At 33.9% G+C, this 17,322-nt stretch overlaps 3 protein-coding genes across 3 annotated transcripts; 2 read left to right on the top strand and 1 right to left on the bottom strand.

The window, feature by feature from the left end:
- Positions 1-2,449: 2,449 nt before the first annotated feature.
- LOTGIDRAFT_228788 (hypothetical protein) lies at positions 2,450-4,789 on the bottom strand (the record flags this gene model as incomplete). Its single annotated transcript, XM_009059773.1, has 5 exons — positions 4,691-4,789; positions 4,210-4,310; positions 3,635-3,821; positions 3,170-3,278; positions 2,450-2,806 (listed from the first exon to the last, which is right to left on the bottom strand). The coding sequence occupies exons 1-5, from the start codon at positions 4,780-4,782 to the stop codon at positions 2,450-2,452; spliced, it is 846 nt and encodes a 281-aa protein (XP_009058021.1). The 5' UTR covers positions 4,783-4,789.
- A 419-nt stretch (positions 4,790-5,208) lies between these two features.
- Positions 5,209-9,955, top strand: LOTGIDRAFT_153760 (hypothetical protein; the record flags this gene model as incomplete). The annotated part of the gene is made up of 5 exons (XM_009059772.1): positions 5,209-5,221; positions 7,800-8,147; positions 8,437-8,475; positions 9,248-9,286; positions 9,918-9,955. 5 exons carry the CDS (start codon positions 5,209-5,211, stop codon positions 9,953-9,955), a joined length of 477 nt encoding a protein of 158 aa, XP_009058020.1.
- Positions 9,956-10,657: 702 nt separating this feature from the next.
- Positions 10,658-12,859, top strand: LOTGIDRAFT_153759 (hypothetical protein; the record flags this gene model as incomplete). Its single annotated transcript, XM_009059771.1, has 4 exons — positions 10,658-10,745; positions 11,071-11,289; positions 11,735-12,073; positions 12,597-12,859. 4 exons carry the CDS (start codon positions 10,658-10,660, stop codon positions 12,857-12,859), a joined length of 909 nt encoding a protein of 302 aa, XP_009058019.1.
- Between the last annotated feature and the right edge of the window lie 4,463 nt (positions 12,860-17,322).

Below are 17,322 nucleotides of genomic sequence, written 5' to 3'. Positions count from 1 at the left end.
ATCTTGTAAAATACTAGCAGTATAATTAAATGAGAACGATATTTGTACAGATCTGAGTTAATTATCCACATAGAAGGTTTTACGCCCATTGTTCTGGAGTGTAAACAGGAGAAAAATGAATAGTTACAACATCATATTGTGACAATGTTTATTTGATCTATTACCTATCATTGTGACATTTACCTAACATTATTAAATTATTCAACTATGGCCTCATTTAGTAATTAATTTGAAATAAATTCGTTATTCAAAGTGTAGTAAAACTACATATGTGTACCATTCAATATTCACAGTTACCTTAGGCCTTCTGTTGAGCTCCATAAAATAAATTGTTACTTTGCAATTTCCATTTTCAATACCATACATACTGATCAATTCAACCATAAATAGCATTTTATTCTAGCTATTGTTTTCTAGCTATTGAGAATGCATACAATTGTTAACAGTCTAAGAGACCTTAATCTCCCAAACAAGTGATTCATATATAAATTAAAACTTGTATTAAGCAACCAGTCCAAAAAATGGTTAATGGAAGTCATAAAATTCCAGTAAAAACTAACCAATTTGTTTAAAGGGTTGTAAATGCCATTTGGCTTGAATTCTCTTTCAAATTCCTTGAAGCGAATTTCTTAATTTTATCAAAACAAAGTCAATATATATAGATTATAACAATTATTATATTCGAAAACAAATAAAGAGACATTACATAGTCCAGCAAAGATATTAAGGCACATCTAGATCTGAAGCATCCATATCCAGAAGCAGTCCAGTCCAACATATTATTAAACTACATCAAAATAAAAGAGACTTGTGTTTATCTTTGAATCAGATCTGGAAGAGCAAAAATAAATTTGCTTGACCATATTGACTAATCTGCTCATTGTAAACTATCAAATAAATAATACAGATATATACAAAACTTACCATCTAGATAATCATATAGGTTTTCATGACTGATTAAATACAGAGAAGACACAGGAATTTATAATATTGATAGTACATGTAATAACCAACACAAATAACAATAATTAATTATTCATTTCATGAACAGTTCTGTCATAAACATAATTTTCATACAGCACATATTCCAAGAGCGAATTTTAAAAAAGATATATCACTAGTAAATTCTGCAAATCAGCCCAAAGTAAGTTTAAGTTCATAACCAACACTAATAACAATACTTAATTTTTATCGACATCATTTTATCTACTGTAGTTAACATGATTTTCATATGGCACATAGTCCAAGAGGGGAATTTCATCTTCATAAAGATATACCACTTCTAAATTCTGCGAATCCTCTATAAGCCTACAGTATTAAAGACTAAACTGTGATATACACTATAATATTATATTCTACCCTATCTATCTGGCTAATAATATAAATCTCACAAATATCACCAGATTGAAATCTTTCAAAATACTCTTACCATAGGGTCTGACCTAACTAACAACCACTAGAGAAGAGGGATCGAAAGCCTACATAAAGGTCAAGAAATTTAAGACTACTCTACAGTCCTACTATAACCATAACAACACAGAAATATAAAATTTAATATATATAATACAACAGATATAATATATATTTACATATAATACCATTATTTACATTGGAATACTGTCATTGCACACTTTTCATTTACATAGCAGCACAAACTATACAACTAACTCAATCAAAACTGTATCCATGGGTCTTGATTGGATCTGGAAAAAACAAGTAGATACAATGTCCAATGATAATCTAATTTGGTTTTTTCTTTGAAAACCAAATCAACCAAAAAAAATATTTACTTTTTTATTGGAGTGTGAGTGTGAGTGACAGTTAAAAATAATTCTGGAACTTACTAATAAAATTGTGGATGAAACTGGTAAAATGGTACTTACTGATGAAATTGGGCTGTAGTAAAAGTTATGATGGAACTGACTGATGAGACTGATCCGTGGTAAAAGTAATTATGGTACTTACTGATGAGCATGGGCTGTAGTAAAAGTAACTATGGTACTTACTCTAGAGAATGAGCTGTAGTAAAAGTAATAATGGTACTTACTGATGAGATTTTACTGTAGTAAAACTAGTTATGGTATTTACTGTTGAGATTGAGTTGTAGTAAAGTAATTATGGTACTTACTGTTGAGATTGAGTTGTAGTAAAGTAATTATGGTACTTACTGTGGAAATTAAGTTGTAGTAAAGTAATAATGGTACTTACAGTTGAGATTGAACTGAAGTAATTTAAGTAAATATGGTACTTGCTGTTGAGGTTGAGTGGTAGTAAAACGTAATTATGACTGTTGAGATTGAGCAGTATTAAAAAGTATTTATGGTACTTACTGTTGAGATTGAGTGGTAGTAAAAGTAATTATGGTACTTACTGTTGAGATTGAGTGGTAGTAAAAGTAATTATGGTACTTACTGTTGAGACTGGGTGGTTGTAAAAGTAATTATGGTACTTACTGTTGAGATTGAGCTGTACTAGAAGGAGTAGAACCTGTGAAATCTCCCCATGGATCCCCACTGTCAAGTTTGCTGGTCTGGGATGTTGCTTGTGGAAAAGCAGACATATTACTGGATTGGAATGTACTATTATTTGTAGAGGTTGATCCAAAATCACACAGTAGATCCAAACTATTGCCTGGAGGAGGCATAGGATTTACTGGGCTAGGTTGAGGGGTAGGAGGTTTATGCACTGGGCTTGCACCTTTACCAGGGGGTGCAAGTTTGACACCACCTGGAGGAGGTGGTAATAAACCTATGGCTCCACCTCCCTGAGGTCTGGGTCTTGGTTTAGAAGCATCTGATTTCTTATTCTGTGAAAGAAAACAAGAGTTATAGAACTTTCAAATTAACAAATTTAACACTTTGAACTAAAAACCTTGATCATCGAAAACTGAATTTTAAACAGAATGGATCATTTGTTGCCTTATACTTTCACGAAATTGTAGGGTGCCAATGTTGCACTTTCATATGTTTTGGGTGCAATTATCTTCCCACCAATTATTTTTACCACAAATTCATTTGACTTTTCAAAAAAATTGATTTTTGAAGCATACAGATACACTTACCATGAAAATCATAATGAATTCCTTTTCTACTGAGTAAGACAAATTGAATACTCAAATCAACAACAAATGAATTTTAAATACAACATGAAATACAAAATATTCACTTACCCCTATATTAATAGTAATTGTTTGACCTTCTTTAAAACCTAAATCTAATTTTGGACCTTTTTCTAACTCTTGCACACTGTTTTTAGCTAACTCATCAGACTTTAAACCCCTGCAAAACAAATTATTATTGTTATTATGTCATATTTGAAGTACAGATATGCCACAGTAAATGTAAGAACATCTTTTTTCCAATTTTTATGAGAAATTTGATGAAAAAATACATCAACTTCCAGAAATGCTTTATTCATTTTTATGAAGTAGAACTGGTATATTTCAACTATTAAGTTCTAGTTTTGTGTCCAAATCCAAAAATCCAATTTGAGTTCTTTGTAATAAAAAGTGTGTCGCTAGCAAGGCAGATATGATACCACTGGCTTTGTCAACTTGTCCACATAGTGATTACTATTCATAATGATGTGGAGAACTGGACCAAGAATTGATATTGTTGATTTAAATTCCACTAACTTGAAATGATCGGACAGAGTTACATTGAGATCAAAAGAATCTGCTCTATCTGTAAAACCAATACCAATGAAAGCACTGCGACCACCATCATCTTTGATACGAATCACAAAATATCTACTAGAATCCATGACAGATTCAACAGCTATACCAGGATATTCATCGACAGGACATTTAGCGAACAGTTCACCTGTAAATATATGGAAGAATTAAGCAATATAGGGATATTTAATTAATAACATAGCCATATAACCAGGTTAATATGAATTTCTTTTTTAATTATCAGTGTACCAGTTCTCATATATCTGATCTTTAAACATGATTGCTCAAAAACCTCATGTGTAAGATCTATTAGATCCATGAAAAATTAATACCTCACTGATCAATGAGTAGGTAAGATTTTGAAAAGAACAAGACCAATCTTAACAGAGCGGACTCTCAGGAAGTGTGTCAAATACTTGCAAGATTGATACAATGAAATGTATTGTCCAAAATTTCTACAGACAATTGGTCATTATCAAACATAACCTAAGTAGGTAGATCATAGTAATAGCCGTTCGTGTTTAAAAATTTCAAACCTTTGTCTTTATCTTCCAATTTCAAAACTAAATCTTTTCCAACAGAAACTACTTTTAATCGACCAGTCCAATCAGGATTATCTAACTTCCAATCAGCAGCTCTATCAAAATTAATATGCTTCATTTTATAGCAACTGTTAACAATATTATACATTTAAGTACACTGGATTAATGGATGAATCAATTAATGGGAATTCAAAAGCAAAAATGCCATAGAGAATATATTGTAATGGTGATGAATTATTTAGAGTAATTTGTATGATTCTTGACTTTGTATTACAATAGTCTTTGAATAATAATTTTGTTCTGATAACAAAATAAGAAACGTTAATGTTGTAAGTGTTGAGAAATATAAAGCAATTGTGGTCTGGGAGGGACAAAGGGGAGATAATTTAGCAATCGACGAAAACTTTAGGGTCTTCGTACAAGCAAATAAGACACAGTTAGACAAAATGATATATCATTTATTAATTATCATTACCTGTATCCTCTGTTTGATTGCCTAGGAGGGATCTTAAACACAAACACTTCATTTTTGACACACAACACTCGTTCATAATCTTGATCCGCCATGTCAGATTTAGGCGTGTACAGTGTTGCCAAATTAAATTCTTAGTCTTGGAATGTATTGTGCGTCTACATTTTCTGCCAAGCCACAGTATAGAACAAAATTTATGCTGACGAATACGTATCAAAAATCAAAAATATCTACCGAAAATTCAAATTTGTTGCGAACTTTAAAATGTTGCAGCGAGTTCGGTACTGCCGGATTACAATTTCCGTATCCACGGTTTGTCTTATTACTGTAAAAGGGCCTAAATAACATCAAATATATAAGATTAGACAAATAAATATGTTTTGTCGATACGATGGGACTATATAGCACATTTATTTACACCATTTTAAACCATATAAGTCTGACAAAATCAATTTAAAACTCTAAGACTATATAAAGTTAATTAGGCTTCCATCGAAATTAATCATATAACGTAGGTCAAGATGCCCAGTCTAGGTAGGTAGTTGACAAGTTAACGTTCGCTTCCAGCGGATGCTGATATCGCAAAACTAGGTAGTTGTTTGTAGTCGTAGTAGTTGGTAGTTGGATTGGGTCAAATTGGATGATTCGGTGTTGTTGGTTTGGTTGATGATTCTTCGTTAGATCTGGTCGGGTCGAATGACATGGCGGTGAAACTCGGCCCTGGATGGTGTGGCGTGAGTTACTCGGTCTCCTTCATTCTTCCAAACTCGTTCTGATCATGGTATTTCTTGTTGATTGGTAGTCGAATGGTAGTCGTTGGTTTGGTTTTGTTTGGTTAAGATGCCCAGTCTGATAAACGCCGCCTTATATAGAGGATCTTCAACGATTGCTTATGTAATATGAGATTTATGAAATGAGTTGCCAGATTTAATATTCTCCGAGTCTTTGCGAGTGAAATATTTAATCCAATATCGAATTTAATAAATTTTATATTACATAAGCACGAGTGAAAGATTCTAATTATCACATTACTCTCAATAAACGCACATTTTCTTGTAATTCTTTGCCCTTTTTCTATATAGGGCTTTCATTTTGAGTTAAACCGTTTTGCAAAATGTGCTTGAGTGTAACAAATACACATATATGAACACGTTCATAAATTAAGTAAATTGAAGCTTTTAATCAAAGTTTTGTTATTTGGAACAATTTCAATTCTTTTATCTTCAAATTCAACTGAGTCGTCATCTTCACAGAATGACATGTTGTTCTGATTACATGGTGCAAGCATAATTTGCATTTTATAAACCTGTGCTACGAGCTCATATAGTTATTATGAACCCGTGTTATGAACCTGGGAAAAGAACTGTTGTGTGATAAAGCATCATATTGTATAAAGATATTCTCCAATTCATCAAATTATATCATCGTGTCCAAACCACACCCCTATTCGTTATATAAGACCATGTCACAACCCGTATTCGTGATACGATGCAAGTTATATAATCGGGAAATGTAGCAAATGATTTGGTTGCGTTAAAAATTTCCTAGTAAATGTAAAAACCAGGTAAAAACCATATAACCAATAACTTAAAGATAGCTTGCCAGGCATGGTAATATACGCCCACTGGCAGCTTTGATTTTTAATAAAAAAAAATATTGGCAGTAGAGTATGAAACATTCAACCTTCAGTCAATCACCTCTTTTGAACTTTTTGGGGTGATACTGAATAATATTACCAAGTTTCGTCAAAATATGTTAAGAATTGGGACTTCTAGGGTGTTTACAACCTAAAACTGAAACACGGTTTTAAGAACAAGGGCAATAACTCATATTAAATATTTTTCGAGTCTTCTGAATTTCAATAGAGTTAATCCTTTGTTGATAACAAACACTCAAGTTTCGTCAAAATCCATCATGAATTGCGCCTTTTAGAGTGTTTACGAGCTAAAAATTTAACTTGTTTTCAAGACAAGGGCAATAACTCAAACTAGATATTTCATCGTTTTCGATAGGGTTTATCCTTGTGTGAGAACACACATTCACACCAAGTTTCGTCAAAATCTGTCAATAATTGAACCTTTTAGAGAGTTTACAAGATAAAATTGAACTAGTTTTCAAGAACAAGGGCAATAACTCATACTAATTATTTTTCATTTTTCTATTTTTCAATAGAGTTCATCCTTGGGTGATTACTAACACTCACACCAAGTTCCATCAAAACCCATCAAGAGTTGCACCTTCTAGAGTGTTTACGAGCATTTCAAGAACAAGGGCAAGAATCCCTACTAAATATTTTTCGATTTTTCTGATTTGCAATAGGGTTCATCCTTGGGTGATAACAATTATACTAAGTTCCGTCAAAATCAGTCAAGAATTGTGCGTTTACGAGCAATTGTGGACAGACGGACAGACATGGGTGACGACAGTGTACACCCCTCCCCCTATTTCACGTGAGCGTATAATAAGATAAAATTATTAAAAAAAAAACAATGTGTAGGCCTAAAGAAAGTTGTCAATGACAATGGGCATCGAAGCTGGAATTCCAATGTAACAACCGACCAAAGAGGTTAAATAGACGAATATCACGTTATACCAATTATGACATCATAGACAAAAAAAGGGCAGTTGATTGATTTTACGTTGGTCAAAAATGTATGCTTGTGAGCAGAGTAAGTTTTCAATTTATAACTTAAACTGAATCAGTGAGTTAAATAGGAGATCTTGAAATAAACTCTGAGGGCGTGATATTTTCCATAATTGTTTTTTAAATCTTTGACAATTCCATTTTAGAATCCATTTTAGGAATAATTAATTAGGAATTTTAACCTTTTTATCTATGAGAGTTCCCGTTCAATGTTTTCTTGTACTTCAACTCTGACAGTTCTAATTCAATGCCAATGTGCTCTTTAACTTTTGGAAGTTATCATTCCAGGTCATCTGACCTTCACTAGAGACTATCAGCCCAAAGTGACGCCAATGGCTCATCTTGTAATATGATTTTAGCAGTTCTTAGTCAAGGTTCAAGGTCGTCGGATTTCTTTGATAGTCCCCGTTCAGATCACATTTAGCCTAACTCTTTTTAATTAATTTTTTTTTTGTATTCGTATTTCAGTTAGTTCTGATAACGTTTCTGAAATAGATCAAAACATAAAGTTTCAATTCAATTTAACTAATGAAATGGTCTTTCTGAACCTCAATAGTGACATCTCAATTCCTATTGAATCCAACTCAGATCCTGTCTACTGTCCACCAGACCAACCAATTCCACGACATATTCCTGGAATTCCAGAAAAACTATTAGTAAAACACAGACTAGCAGGGAATATGATACCTCGACCTTTAATAAATAATTTTATGGTTGATCCCCCAATCAGTGAAACAGAAAGAATTTGTCGCCAGTTGTTACCTAAAGAAGAGAAGGTTGAGACTACGAGAGTTGAAGAACTGATACCAGAATCAGGTAAGTTCCTTATTCTTCAGACAATTTGAGCAATAATTCAATCTGGAGGAATGCGATATTTTTGTCCTGCTTCACGTAAAAAAAGAAGACATGAAGTTTGGTTCATTCATGACATGAATACATTGGTCAGAATGCAGATTCCCAGACATAAAGCTGTCTTGTGCCAAACTCGTAAATGCGATTCTTCGATATAAATGTTACTAAACAAGCCTATTCGATTATGAAATATCGCGAAGAGTACTTTATGCCTACATTATGTAATATAAATTAATATTTTTGGAATATTCAGAACGAAAGAAACAGGATAATGGATCGGGAGAAGACATACGTAAGTAATATACTTAATACACATAGGTTCACGATAATGGTACTGTGACACCTTATAATTTTTCGTAGATTCGTTGAAGAAAATGGATTGATTTCTTGGTCATTTTCAACTAACCAAATGCACTGTTCACAAATTTGTCTTCCGCTTGTGCGGAATTCTAGGAAATTCATTGTTAATTTTGCAATAGGGTTCATCCTTGGGTGATAACAATTATACTAAGTTCCGTCAAAATCAGTCAAGAATTGTGCGTTTACGAGCAATTGTGGACAGACGGACAGACATGGGTGACGACAGTGTACACCCCTCCCCCTATTTCACGTGAGCGTATAATAAGATAAAATTATTAAAAAAAAAACAATGTGTAGGCCTAAAGAAAGTTGTCAATGACAATGGGCATCGAAGCTGGAATTCCAATGTAACAACCGACCAAAGAGGTTAAATAGACGAATATCACGTTATACCAATTATGACATCATAGACAAAAAAAGGGCAGTTGATTGATTTTACGTTGGTCAAAAATGTATGCTTGTGAGCAGAGTAAGTTTTGTCCTGCTTCACGTAAAAAAAGAAGACATGAAGTTTGGTTCATTCATGACATGAATACATTGGTCAGAATGCAGATTCCCAGACATAAAGCTGTCTTGTGCCAAACTCGTAAATGCGATTCTTCGATATAAATGTTACTAAACAAGCCTATTCGATTATGAAATATCGCGAAGAGTACTTTATGCCTACATTATGTAATATAAATTAATATTTTTGGAATATTCAGAACGAAAGAAACAGGATAATGGATCGGGAGAAGACATACGTAAGTAATATACTTAATACACATATACACATAATACACATAATGGTACTGTGACACCTTATAATTTTTCGTAGATTCGTTGAAGAAAATGGATTGATTTCTTGGTCATTTTCAACTAACCAAATGCACTGTTCACAAATTTGTCTTCCGCTTGTGCGGAATTCTAGGAAATTCATTGTTAATTTGTAATTTCGGCACACTTTTAATAATGTTTTTTCGTGAATAGAAAGAATGTCACTACGTCGAAAAAGATTCAAAAGAATATATGTAAATAGTCTTCAGAAGTACTAGAAATGAACGAAAATTGCACAATTCTTTAAAAATACTTCAAACTAGGAATCGCGGATAAATTTGGACACACATGGATTTGGAGGATCAAATTTCGACTGTTACTGGTTGGCTGAGCTAAAAAATAAATCCGGTTTCTGAGACTAAAGTATGATTGGTCAAAAAAATGGCGCATCTGTCCCTTACAGATGGTTACAGATCATAGCCGATGTGTGTAATGACATACACAAAATCTGAACATATCTCTACTTGTTTGGCTGTGATAAAAATAATACTTACCTATGTTAGTATTTATGTGTATTTTTTCCATTATAATTCCTTATTGTCAACAATATATTTTCAGCAAGGGTTTTCCACAAACCCAGCAAATTAATCAACTAGTTACATTATATAGATAGGCCTAATGTGGTGGACGAAGACTTAGGTTCCACATGAAATGCAGGAAGTATAATGTGTCACGTATGATGTATAATGTCACAATGATATTATCAAAATAAAACTCTGATAATTTCATAAACACATTCCCTTGTTCTTTTGTTGAAAACTAGTAGTCATTAGATGATATTATAGTCTATACAAGGAAAGGAGATGCTCACCATGTTTACCAGGTTCTGTATGACCTTCTGTCCGGCCTTGCTTCTTGTCTGCGCCTATCTGCCTGCCGCCCTCCCTTTTTTCCTGCATTTCTTTCTTCTTTATTCATTCGTTCCTGGGCCACCTAATTAAACAATGATAATAATGGTATTCAGTTTCAAAACCTAAGATTACTTTACAATTAGACTGGTATTGCGTCTATCTTGCATGGAATATTACAGTTCAAACAGGAAAATACTAGTAAGAGAATCGTGAGAGGAATTTGGCGGGTGTTGTTTAAAGTAGTGTTTAAGCATTTGGATTCATGCCTGGTAAAAGCAACCCACGATTCCCAACAAATGACCATTGTATATAGATAACTTCCGATCTTCTAAAAGGAAAACAACAAATATCAAGACAAAGAATATTGAGTTTCAAATACAATTTCATTCGTTTGCTGTGTGTGTGTGCTGTCCATCTTTGACATTTAAAAGCTAAATTACTAGACAAATGGCAACATTAGGCTTACGATTGTGTTTTACCATTGGAATAACTATTATACTTTCATTGCCTACAGTACAAACAATATACGAAGTTGGTAAGTTTTTTTTGTAGTTTTAGTTTTTGTAATGTAAAAATCATTTTGTGACCCAATCCAGATTAATTCTCGACGGAGCATTCCTAAGATGAGTGTCAACTATAGTTCATCTGTAGGTAAGTGGGGCCTCATGGATTAGCGTGGGTTTGGGCCCCTCCCCAGGAATATATTTTTAACATCTGCTCTCAGTTTGAGACCCTCTGTAAGTCAAGTTAATGTCCCTATGGTGGGGTCCCGGCATAAGTTGTGAAGCATTTTATATTGTGTGTTAAGTTTTTTAGAAACTTACTGTGACACATTTCTTTATGTTGTATTTTATTCTGAGGGTGGAGACAGCAGGACTTGGTTCAACCAGTCTCTATGGTAGTTGAACCACTGAAGCTGTACTTATTTATTCATTGTTATAATGAAAATGATATTTTGTATTTCATGGATGGTGATCCTGAATTTATTTTGAGTGTTACTGGTATATTTAAACCGTTATGTTTTAATCTGGAGGGTAAAAGCGGGGAGATAATTCGTCTAATACAAGATGGAAACACTGGTAAGTATCTCAAATTGGTCCATCTTACAAAATCTCACCTTTCTTGTTTCGGGGCTTAGAAATATTTGTGAAAGAAATTTCCTGCTCTACAAAAAGGGATTCAGACTATTCAAACAATTTGCTTGCTTCTATCAGCACCATTCCGATTTCCCTTTCGATTCTGTTGTTCGTGTTCGTACCAGAAAATATTCACCCCTCTTTGGCGTCCCTAACGCACATACCATTCAAATCGCTTACTTATTCTAGAAGACAGGATCCCTTGGTTAAGTATCACTACGGTCATCACAGATTATCACGAAGCAGTGTTCAAAAAATATAATGCTGGGTGTTTAAAATCCATCTACATAGTAGTATCAGGTGTTTGTAATAGGCACGTATATCGACTTGCTAGCATGAAAGATATTTTCCTGAATTTCTTAGTCAATTTCATTATTAATGATTTCAGATATTTCAGTTAATGCTAGGCTAATATCTGATAATACAAGCACCTTTATTGGCACTGTTTCTATTATCCGAAAAAACGTCATCATCATCGTCAAGCCGCACATAATCATCGTCAATAGAGAAAGATTTCAGTGGAACAATATCACAGCGTTTCTTATTCGAGGACATAGGGTTGTTATCAGCATGAATCTTATTGCTGTAACATTTAGAAACCTGAATGTTACCGCTATAGTTAAACGTCATGAAACTGGTCAGAAGAATGGTATAGAAAGTTTGTCTTATTTGGGATTTTATTTATCTGACGCTAGGGGTTTCTCACCATATACCCATGGTCTCTTAGGTAAGACAGTATGAATATCAAAATCTTATCACTTACGTTGACAATATTTTGGGACAGAAAAATGTATCTAATATCTCTTCTGTTTTCACTTATTTTCAATATTGCTCAGTAAATGATTACTAGTTCTCTTTCACAAAACAAGTCAACGGTCAATTTTGGCAAAAAGAGATTTTATGTCCATATCATATGTCAATCATATATCTGTTTTTCAAAACTGATCCACTTGCTTGGTCGTTAACTTAGTACATCAGGAATGCTACAAAATGGTCACAGTAAAAATCAAAAGCACAACTTAATATCAATCTATATTTCCACATCCTTGTCCAATAAGCGAATCATGCAAATTGGAACCTCTTTGTTCAGCATCACGAATTGGTCGAGGCTTCATCTATCGATAGGAAATATGAATCTTTAATCTTAAAAAATCTTTAATATAAAATGTTTAATATAAAATGTTTAATATAAAATTTTTAATATAAAATCTTTAATATAAAATCTTTAATATAAAATGAAAATATTTCAGGTCAGTTTCTTCACAAAACAGTCGAGATTGAGAATCTCAGATACAGGAATAACAGAGCTAAAGCCAGATTAAGTATAACCTCGCCATTGAATCCTATTCCCAGACGTGCAATGGCAGTTCTTGGCTCAAAAATGAACCGAGCGTTGAATACGTCTACACCATGTTGGGTATTACGACAAGATGGTCGCGGTGTTGTTGATGGGCGGTACAATAATTATGTTGTTAACAGTATGAGAGACATTTCTAGTTTACAATTACAATAAACTTTATTTATTCAATTCCGTAAATAAAAAAAATTTATATACTCATGAAAAGACTATCTTCCGTTTTGACAAGTGCTAGCGTCACGTGTTTCGAATACACAACCCTCATCAAAAGAGCTGTATTGGCAATGTGGGTTGATCTGAGTTTGATCCAATCTCAAAGAGTTTTGATTATTATACATTATCAAAGTATGACAGCTTTGTAGGGGAAATGTTCAGAAAGCAGATATTGTGTTCAACAACTTCATATATGCTTAAAAAACATCATATCCCCCGAAATCAACCAATACAGTCACATTTTCCAGAAGCATTATTTCCAACTCTTCATTACGACTGTGATAAATATCTTTCAGCACGCCCGGTAAATTGGCTCACACTACCCACAAGTGGCAAATGGAAGGATACGAATATCAAAGGAACAATCTTACTTTGCCTTACGATTCAATCCAATAAAACTAAAACTCACTGAACCTTAGAAATGTCTGACCCACTTCCTATTTTACTGATAAATGAATTTTCAAGATTGGGCCCAAGCCTATATTATTTTTTTTATACACAATTAAAAACATATCACGACTTCCCCGAGATGTCAAAATTAGCTAATAGCCTATACATAACATTTTTTTCTGTATAAAAGGATTGTACTTGACAAATACCTAGTTTTAAAGGGATTGCAAAGAGGTTTTCTAAATTTTATATGTGGCACAGTGGTAGCATCAATTCGCTTCATTCCAATTTCCAATCTGACGTCTATGATTCCTGCAGTTCCCCTAAAACTTGGCGTTTGACTTGTAACTAATCGCAAAGGGCCTTGTGTGATATAAGCATATTTTTTCGATTAGTGAAGCCATCTGGAATTGCAGGAGCCACAGATATCTGACTGAAAATTGGAATGGTATACATTGATGCCACCAGTGTCCCCGATACACATGATAAATTTAGAAAGCCTCTTTACAATCCCTTAAAGTTAAACCGTAACTATATACTGCTACAATTCCATTCTATTTTAAAGGAACGGGAGGGTGGAGGTCCAGGTCTAACTTAACTATCATAGGGACTGGTTGAACCGAATGTCCACCAAGACAGCGGAATTAGCCTGCTCTTTTTCGATTTTCAACTGTAGAGGGATCTTTAACGTGCACAACCTGTTACACACGGGCCTCGGTTTATTGTCCCATGCGAGCAAGTAGACGCTTTTTCCATGTCAGCCTCTCTTACCTGCATCACTGACAGGGGGAAACCGGGTTGAAATATCTGAAATTAGCTCGACCTATGCCAGGATTGAACCCTAGAACTTCAGGTTAACAAGCAAACGTCTAACTCACTGACTCCGAAATCCTCCATTAAAAGGCATGAAAGTGTTCTTACAGAGACGTCTCAGAATGCAGGAGAACTTAATGTTAAAAAAGAAAATTCCAGGGAGAGGGTCCAACTTATGTCCACGGGCCCCCACTCATCTAGCTAGGTCACTGCGCCTGGTGGCAATTGAAAGTATCAGGATTTCCAGTTACTGCTAGCAAAGCGGAGAAAAATCGAAAAATTCGGTTGACCCCCATTAATTAAATTGTCGAACTTTTCACGACAGCGACAACAGATACGCTGAGATGCCAGTCGAAATGAGTTATTTACTTGTTGATATGAGTATATGTGTTAATTAGCCCCGATTTCGGTAGGTGTTATAATTGAAGATGACCTTGGTCAGATTACGGGGTTATTACGGGAAATGCGTTTTGGCTTGACGTTGAATGACCGATAATGACGTCATGGTCTCGTGTAGTGTTTTTTCTGGAAGCTACATTCTACCTCTTCTGAATCTATAGAATATTTAAGAAATGAATGATATACTAGTAGGCTTATAACTACTACAGTAAAAACAAATGGTGTACCGCCATTTGAAATACAATTTCAGCGACAAACAGGCAAACAAATTATAATGAAAAGCACAGCTTGGTGCTGCATGAACAAAGTCGTTAACTGTGTTGTTACTACCGCACTATATACAATAAGTTTCTGATACAGATCCAAGCCATTTGTAGTGATAGGTTCTAGCTTGGTATAAAGACCAATAAGCAGATTTTCGGACTATTGTTAGAGTTGAACAGAAACCATTAGTCAAAATCCAAACCCTTTATCATATACATGTATTGATGATATACACCTACACGGAAACTTTTTACATCGTCCAGACTTCGTCACAAACCCCAGCCCAAGGCGGGATGGTTGCCTCTAACTTCAGGCTGGTTAGGCTCAAGAGTTGAATAAGTAAATAATGTCTTTCAGATAACAAATTACACACCTTCTATAAATATATCATTTTATGAAAAAAAACCTCTGTGTTTATATACTTCCTACTTCAAAATTATGACAGCGCTTCAGAATGGTTAAGCCTTAAATCTCAACCTACACCGACCTGGAATTAATTTGATCCTACCTCTACGAGACAATATAAATGTAGGTAAAGGATGTTACAAGGCAGATGAGTACTTGATTAACTTGACTTCAAGCTTACAACCAGGTAAATATTGACTTTTCTTATTAGAAAAAACATCTGCATAACTTATCATTTAATATTATTCAGAACGCCAAACTTTCGTCAAATATATGCAGTTTTATGTATTTCACTTTGATATTGATATTGCTCGAGAGATTTTTTGTCATTATTTAGTCGTCGATGTGCTCATGTCGACAAAACCGATTGATAGGTTCCCCCCAGATGTCCCGCTTTGCTGGAAAATTAAGTTGTTCTCAGATTCTGCTTGCCGCATACTAAATGAATGCCAATTGCATGGGTAATAAAGCAGTATACTTAAAATAATGAATCAATGCTGGGCTACAAATAAGTCACGAATGTCGATAGTATAGAAATATTTTTGTAAAGGACTGGATTAGGATTAGAAGAATCTGGAATCAGGTGGATTTTTAACTGCTAGCATCCTCAGACATCTTCCGCTGGAGTTTCAGATTCTCATGATATACTTTCCATTCGAAATTTTATCATTAACGACCATAAGGCATTTGCTTCGAATCAACGGTCACTATGTATCCACTATTAAGAAACAGAGACCAGGTGAAGAAGATATGACAAGATATAATGTTTTATGTGCCCACCACTTGACATCTCGACCTGTTTCAACTGACTTTTATTTTTTTTTGTGACATAAAACAATATTTATTTAGGGTCCAATTATAGAATAGTTGACATTTGGAGATGTTGATGAGACTAGTTATAAACATTGCTACAGCTATGGACAGATCTGATTTATCTGAAGACCGAAACCTTACTTAGATTCGCTTTTATTTCAAAATTAAAATATGAATACATTCGAACCTACATTATCCAATAAATTCAGACAACCACAAAGCAAAAGTAACAAAAATCGTCCTTATAATTGACTGAAAATTCCTGTTAAAAACGAAAACAATTTTTTTCTTTTTTCTCCGAATTATCGAAAACCGAAGCGCATTCTAAATTATTTCTTTTCTATTATATTATTAAATCATCTACCAAATATGTGGAAGACAATGGCATGAAAGACAGTGACACTAGTCTAATTGATTTGCAACTGCCGGGGGAACTGTAACGTGGACAGCACAGCACTTGGTTTATAGTCTCATCCGAAAGACAAGATGCTTGGACTGAATAATGGACCCCAGGTTTGCGAACAATCGTCTAACTCGATGAGACACGTAGGAAATGAATAAGACTGGTTGATTAATAAGTCTCTATGTAAAACATACTCTCTACTGTAAAGTTACCTCATAGAACATGTTGTAATCTGTAGATGTCAAAATTTCTCATTAACATTGTCTGGTTATATAGCTACTTTAAAACATTTACAATTAGATATAATAGTATTTTATAGGACGTAACACAAGAATTTTTAATATTATAAAAATAGGCTACCTTGTATTCCATTAAGAACTAAAAACAGAAAACACTAATCCGAGAAATCATTACTGAAATATTATTTAAAGATATTTTATAGACGAAAATGTGTGAATTTTGTATGTTTTTCAACAGTAGGACTGCATGCAGCTTGTAACATATGAGAGAATATGATCAATCGATACAAGTGCTCATTGGCGTCTTAAAATGCTAATTCATGTTACTAGTTCATGTTCAATTCTTTAGCAAATTGTTGTCAACACGAGTAATTGATCGAGTAGTCGGACAATTTCTAACTATAAGCGTTTCGCCCATGTAGACTTCGACGTGCCCAATAGAATGATTGAATGACATGGACACGCCTTTAAGATTTTTAAAATTGATTTAAATGAGTTCATCGTAAGTGCAGAAACATCAAATATTTATAAGGATTTTTTTTACAAAATGTGAAATGCAATGAAAAGTGACAAATCAATGTTAGATTTATCTATAGATTATACCAAACTCGAGAATTAGATTGTTGTTAAATTTAATTAAAAACTCTTTAATCGAAAACAAAAAATCTGTTGTCATCAGC

The sequence above is a fragment of the Lottia gigantea genome (assembly GCF_000327385.1).
Source record: "Lottia gigantea unplaced genomic scaffold LOTGIsca_4, whole genome shotgun sequence".
Classification (NCBI taxonomy): Eukaryota; Metazoa; Mollusca; class Gastropoda; family Lottiidae; genus Lottia; species Lottia gigantea.
Note: the sequence above shows the minus strand (reverse complement) of the source record. Positions and strands in the feature narration are given on the sequence as shown.